The 6,000-nt window shown below is 61.1% G+C and overlaps 1 protein-coding gene across 2 annotated transcripts in view; it reads right to left on the minus strand.

Annotated features, from left to right (window-relative positions):
- EPHB2 (EPH receptor B2) overlaps positions 1–3,861 on the minus strand; it is a 131,949-nt gene extending 128,088 nt beyond the window's left edge. For both annotated transcript variants that reach the window (XM_054849924.1, XM_054849923.1), the window contains exon 1: positions 3,624–3,861. In XM_054849924.1, coding sequence (XP_054705899.1) covers positions 3,624–3,708 — 85 coding nt within the window. In that variant the 5' untranslated portion in view covers positions 3,709–3,861. The remainder of the gene's footprint in view (positions 1–3,623) is intronic.
- Between the last annotated feature and the right edge of the window lie 2,139 nt (positions 3,862–6,000).

Consider the following 6,000-nt stretch of genomic DNA (forward strand, 5'->3'; position numbering starts at 1 on the left):
CTAAAATACGTTATAGCATACAGAAAATACAATATACTGTATGTTATGCACATGTATGCAAGATAATGAATGCATAAAGTATATTGTGTAAATTATAATACATTACTAACTATGCAGAAACACGATGGGCATGGGTGTTCGTGTCCAGCACCTCAGCCACGGCATGCCCCGCGAGAGGAAAGGGCCCTCCCATCCCAGCATCTCCCTCCAAGCCCAAGGCCGGGCTCAGGATCAGGGCTGCCCAGCACAGAAGGATGCTCAACATCCCATCCCCTTGCCCACCCGTGATGCTGCTTCCCAGCAAAATTCATGTCGGGCGATTCTCCCTCGCCCATCGGAGCCCGCCGCTGCCTCCACGCTGCCGGCTCTGGGGCTGCCTGCACGCTCACAGATATTAGGGCCATCTCGTTTCTCCTTTCGCATTTTTTGGCACACGGCTGGCTTTCCTCCAGCCCTTGGGAAACTTGCCAATGCCGCAAGGTTTATGAAAAGTTAACTCCAACAGGGTAAAGAGCACCTTCGGGTTTTTTTTCCCCCTCACATGCGAGTTAACCAGGCTGTTGACTTTAAAATACCTAAGTGCCCTTCCCAGCTCCCCCCCAAAATACCTCGGAAATATCAGTACTCCAGATACGCGTGCAGCATACGCCAGCAGGAATACAAAGAGGAGCCGTTAGTGATAGCGGCACTGTTACCAACCGGTGAGGGATCCAGACTCTTCCAGGACTCCTTTGTTCTTGACTTTCTGGTTTTGGTTTTTTTTTTAAAAAAAAAACCCACAAAAAAACTTTCCTTTTATAAGCCTGAACTTTCTCAGCTGCAGATACATTACCTTGCAACTGCCTTAACAACTGTACGCAATTCTTAACCTCTGCTTTATGTACGTTGTCATCCACCTCCCTGTTTTCCATATTGATTTATGTTTTACGTTCTTTTCACATTTCCTTTTAACAGAGCCGGTTTTAACCAAACAGCCTTTCCTCCCGAGCCCGAGACACGCATTCTGCTGGCCAGTGAGTAATCAACTTCCAATTTTCATGCACACTCCTGTTTATATTTCCTTCCCTATCGGCTTTGTTTCTAATTAAGGTTTGTTAAATGCAAGTGAATATATAGCGTACAGAGAAATATAAAGCATGTAGATAAATAAACACCACACACACACATGCACTGACTAAGGCTGTGCTTTCAACCACGGATCCCAAAGCACTTTGTCATGTTCATTAACAAAACCTCGCGGCTCCCTTGGGAAAGACGATTGTATTATTTTACGCCTTGTAATTAGGAAAACTGAGGCACAGAGGAGACAAGTGAAATTACCAGCATTAGAGAAAAGCTCTGTAGCAGAGCTGAAAACAGGACTCAAGAGGCGGGATCCCTGGACAAATAACCAGAACGTGTTTTTCCCCTGAACAAGCCTTTTTTTGCCCCAGTGTTGGCCCTGGGACTTTGCTGGAGCTGGTGACGGCAGCGCAGTGGGCACCGCCACCACGGAGGTGCCCTGTGGCTGGGGGGATGCGGTGGGGTCTGGCCGCTGTCTCCTTGGCCAGCGGCCGCTGTCGGGTCAGTCTGCCCACACCGACGGGGTCCAGAGCGTCTGCAGACGCAGAGGGACGCCGCGTCCAAGCATCCCCAAGGAGCCCCGGGAAAAGGCAGCTCCCAAAGGGGAGGAAGGAGCAGAGGCGCCTGGGGAGCTGCGTCCCGCATGCTTTCACCTCACCAGCTCTCCAGAAGCCTTTGCAAGGAGGGAAAGGCTGGGACATGGCAGCCAGCTGCCCACACCAGCGCTGCAAACCACCATCGCAGCCCCACGACATGCACACAACAAGGCAGGAGGCAACAGCAGGAGTGCGGGGGGGGACCCCACTGAACCCAAATCAATGCATCCAGCCCCGGATGGGGACAGTTGCTGGAAGCACGGTGCAGGGCCCCCGTTGACCATCTCCTCAGGAGCATCCCCATCCATGGAGGAGCACAGCATACGGCGATCATCTTATTTTAGGTGAGCGAAACCCCCCGCCAGCACTGGCCGCCTCCTCATCCCCAGATGTATATTCCCCAACCCTCGGCATGAGCCCAGGCACTCATGCATCCAGTCCCCACTGCTCCTGCCATGACGGTGGTAAGGTCACCCATGTCTTCAAGCAAGCATGGAAGAGCCCCGGGAGCCGGTCACCAACAGCGCCCGGCAGCTCCTCTCGGCGTGCAGAAAGGGCAGGGCGCGGTGGAGGTGTCACCCTGTCCCTGCACAAGGTGCCCGGCTCCCTCCCCTGCCGTAGTCAGCAGCGTTGGCTGTGCACGGCCGAGCCCACTCGGGCCAAGCACAAACCCCGTTGCAAGTGTCAACGCTGCGGGCTGCTCAGGCCAGACGTCCCACGTGGACACGTATGCTCCCACAAACATGCTCATCACCCCAACCCCCCCCCATAATTAAAAACATACTGGGCTTATTTGAATAGCATAGCTGGCTAGCGCTCTCCACTGCAACGTAAATAGTCCTATTTATGCCAAGCTCCCATATTGTAAATATCACGATGTATAGCTGGCCAACCCATGAGTCATCTCCCAAAACTCCAACTTAATAAATGGTGCCTCATCCATGTTCCAGACAAACACCGTCCGTGCAGCTCCCACCGCCCGGCGCCTCCACGCCCAAGGCCGGCCGCCCAGCCTGCCCACCAGCCCGGCGAAGCCGGGGGGAACAACGGAGCCACCGGGCCCCTTGCTGGCTCGGACACAGCCCTCCCGCGATGGGCAGACACCCGTGGACCGCGCCGCCCAGGGATGAGCCAGTTTTCGGCCCGACACCTTGCTCTCGCCCCTGCCCAGCCCAGTTCTCTGGCGCTTCCCGGGGCACCCGAGCAGCGGGCAGGCTGGCAGCAGGCAGGCATGGCCGGGATGGGCTCGGGAGGGGGAAGACGAGTTCCCCCCTTGCCCAGACCCCACCACCGGGCTCCCGCCCCGCACCTTCCCCGCGCACCCAGCCCGCAGGAGCTCCCCACCTGCCGCCTGGCTCTGCTTTGTCTGAGCACCGGGGGAACCCGGCGGGGAGCCCAGCTCCTCCCGGGGACGCCGGGAAAGCCACGCTGCCAGCGGGGAGCCGGCCGTGAGTTCCAGGATGCCGGCAAGGCCTTGCTGAGGTGCGCCCCAAAGCCTCTCCCAGCCCCCAGCAGCGGGCACGGCGTGGCACAGCCCGGGCATCCCTAGGAGAGAGGCTGCGCGGTACCCAGCCAGCACCGGGGACCTGCTGCGGGGGTGCCGGGGTGCCGGCGGGGGATGCCCACCTTGGCGAAGGGATGGCGGAGAGAAGGGCAACGCAGCGATCGGGAGGGTCTGGGGGGGGAAGGGACAGAGCGAAGGGCGGAGGGGGGGGGTGGGCGAGACGACACATGAGGGGCCCCCAGGTCCGCACCGGGCTCCGGCGGCAACACCTCCAGCTGGGGCAGCACTTCCCCAAAACTTCGCCTCCCCTCCAGCGCTGCGGAGGGGGTGCGGCGGGGAGGAGAGGAAAGGGGACAAAGTGCCATCCTCCCCCCCCCGCCCCAGAAAAAAGGGAAAAAAATCCCGAAGGGGGGCTCGCCCTGCCCCAGAAGGGCCCCCGCCCCCCGCGGCCCCCCCCTTACCTTCCACGGCGGCGAGCAGGGGCAGGAGGGCGAGGGGCAGGCAGCAGAGCCACAGCGGCCCCATGGTGCGCGCCGGGCCGGGCATCAGAGGCGGCGCGGCCGGCGCTCCATGGAGGCGGCGGGGGAGCGGCGGCGGCGGAGCGCAGAGCCGAGCCCCCTCGCTGGGGCCGCCGCCGGCGCGGGCACGGCCGCGGGCACGGAGCGCACCGCCGGCCCCGCCGCCGCGGCCGGGCCGAGCCACCGCCGCCACCGCGCAGGGGAGCGCCCCGCGCCGCCCGCCCCGCCCCGGGGCGCCGTGCTGCCGGCGGGGGCGGCGGGCGGCGGGCGGCGGCGGCGGGGCGGGCGGCGGCGGGGCGGGGGGCGGCGGGGGGCCGGCGGCGCGGCGGGGGGCGGCGGGCGGGCGGCGGGCGGCGGCTCCCCCCGCCCAGGCGATGGTTTCTCCCGGAGCTGTCGATCATCCAGAGAAAGCCGTGATTTCAGCCCAAATCTTCCTCGCCGGGGTTGACTGCGCGCCGCAAAAACCGGGGGGGGGGGGGGTTTCCCGCAGGGATGCCCCCGCCTCCGCCCTTCCCGCCGCCCGCAGCCCCGCTCCGGCCCGGCGGCCCCCGGCTGAGCATCCCTCCGACGGGGGGTGCGCCCGCCCGGCCCTCGCCCCCCGCCGCTGCCCGCCGGGGCGGGCGTGGGGAGCCCCGGGGGGGACCGAAGGTGGCGGAGGGGAGTGTGCGGGTTGCGGGCAGGGCCCGGCAGGAGAAAGGGAGGTGTCCAGCGCCACCAAAAAAAAAAAAAAAAAGGGGGGGGGAGGGGGGGTGTTGGCAAAATCCGTGGCTTGTTGCTGGCAGGCTGCGGCAGCCCTGACCACCCCCCCCCCCCCCCCCCCCCCCCCCCCCCCCCGGACCCCCTGGAGTCAACCCAGGTCGGGCAGGAGCAGGAGTTCCCTCATTTGCCGTGTGGAGCAGTTGTGAGCTGGTTACAAGCCCCATCATCCACCCAACAGCCCGACTTCCCCACATGCCTGGGAGCCAAATCTGCCCTTTGGCAGGGTGGTGGCAGAAGCCCAACTCCGCTCATGAGCCAAACCCTCTTCAATACATGTGTGACTGTTATCAGGACTGTTTGCCCCAGGAGGCCCCTCTGCCACCACCCTGACATCTCCTCCTCACCCCTTCCAGCCTGCTAGCGTCCACTTTGTACCCAGCAGTGCCCCTCTGCTCACCCCCCGTAGCTGTGCCCCTATTTCTTCTGGCCAGGAGGGGGGTCAAATACATCCCGCAGAAAGCACACGTGTGTCCTGGAGGCTCTTCTCAGAGAAGGTCACACCCTGCACAGGGGCTGTATGCGAGCTGTGCAAGGCTCATAGGCCAAGAGCTGAAGAGTCGCTGGGCTGCCAGGACGGATCCCTGCCCCTCAACTCACCAAAGTGTCTAAGACACTGAAAAAACAGGCTTGGGTCACTGCGCTCTTCCTTGTCCTTCTACTGCACCAGCAGCTTGAACATCTTGGGTTCTCTGCCTTGACCCATCGTAAGTGACTCACTTCTTGCCAACCACAGGTGTGTTTGGAGGAGGTCAAGGCTCCCTGATGGTGTTGACATACGCATGAGACAAATGGGCTTCCCCAACTCAGTATGGCCAACTGCAGGCTCCGATCCCCTTTGGGAGCTCCTATCACCGCAGATGTTACTGGTCATACAGGTTGGCCCCACATTAAACGCAGCAGCCTCCAGAGAATCCTGTGGCCCGCCTCCATAGTGTGTGGGGAAGCTTTCACCTTTAGTGCCTCATTAGGTTCACTTTTGACATGGAGAGTGCTCAGTTCATTACAGAAGGAGGCAGAAGGGCCAGGGACAGCCAGTGGTCTTGCTGCTCCTGCCTTCAAACGTGTTCCTCTGCAGGGCAAGGAGCCCAAGCATCCCTGCAGTTACCCACCATCCCAGTGCTCTCCCAGGGCTCCCCCATTTCCCAGGATCTGTAACAGAACCCTCGCTCCCCGCTGCTCTGGAGCACCCACCACTTCCCATCAGATGTTAGAAAGCACTCACCATTTCCAAACTCCTCAAACCATCATCTCAATCCTTCTGGGTCCCAGGACTGTTTTTGTGTTCTGCAGTGCCCTAGACAGCTATATCCCAGAGGATCCACCCAGTTGTCCAAAGTGAGAGCCTAGAGTCCAAGAACAAGCAGCAGCCCTGTCTGTTTGACAGAGTCCACCCAGACCCTCAGGATTTTCTTGCAGCTCTCCAGGGCTGCACTGCCAGAGGCAGTAGGGATTTTTTCCCAAGGGAACTGTCACTGAGACCTTCCCTCTTCTTCAGCTCCTTTGAGCATCCCCTTAGGCTGTTGCTGCTGGAGATGGGACGTTGGATTACACAGACTTATTG

This window comes from Grus americana, chromosome 21 (assembly GCF_028858705.1).
Source record: "Grus americana isolate bGruAme1 chromosome 21, bGruAme1.mat, whole genome shotgun sequence".
Lineage (NCBI taxonomy): Eukaryota > Metazoa > Chordata > Aves > Gruiformes > Gruidae > Grus > Grus americana.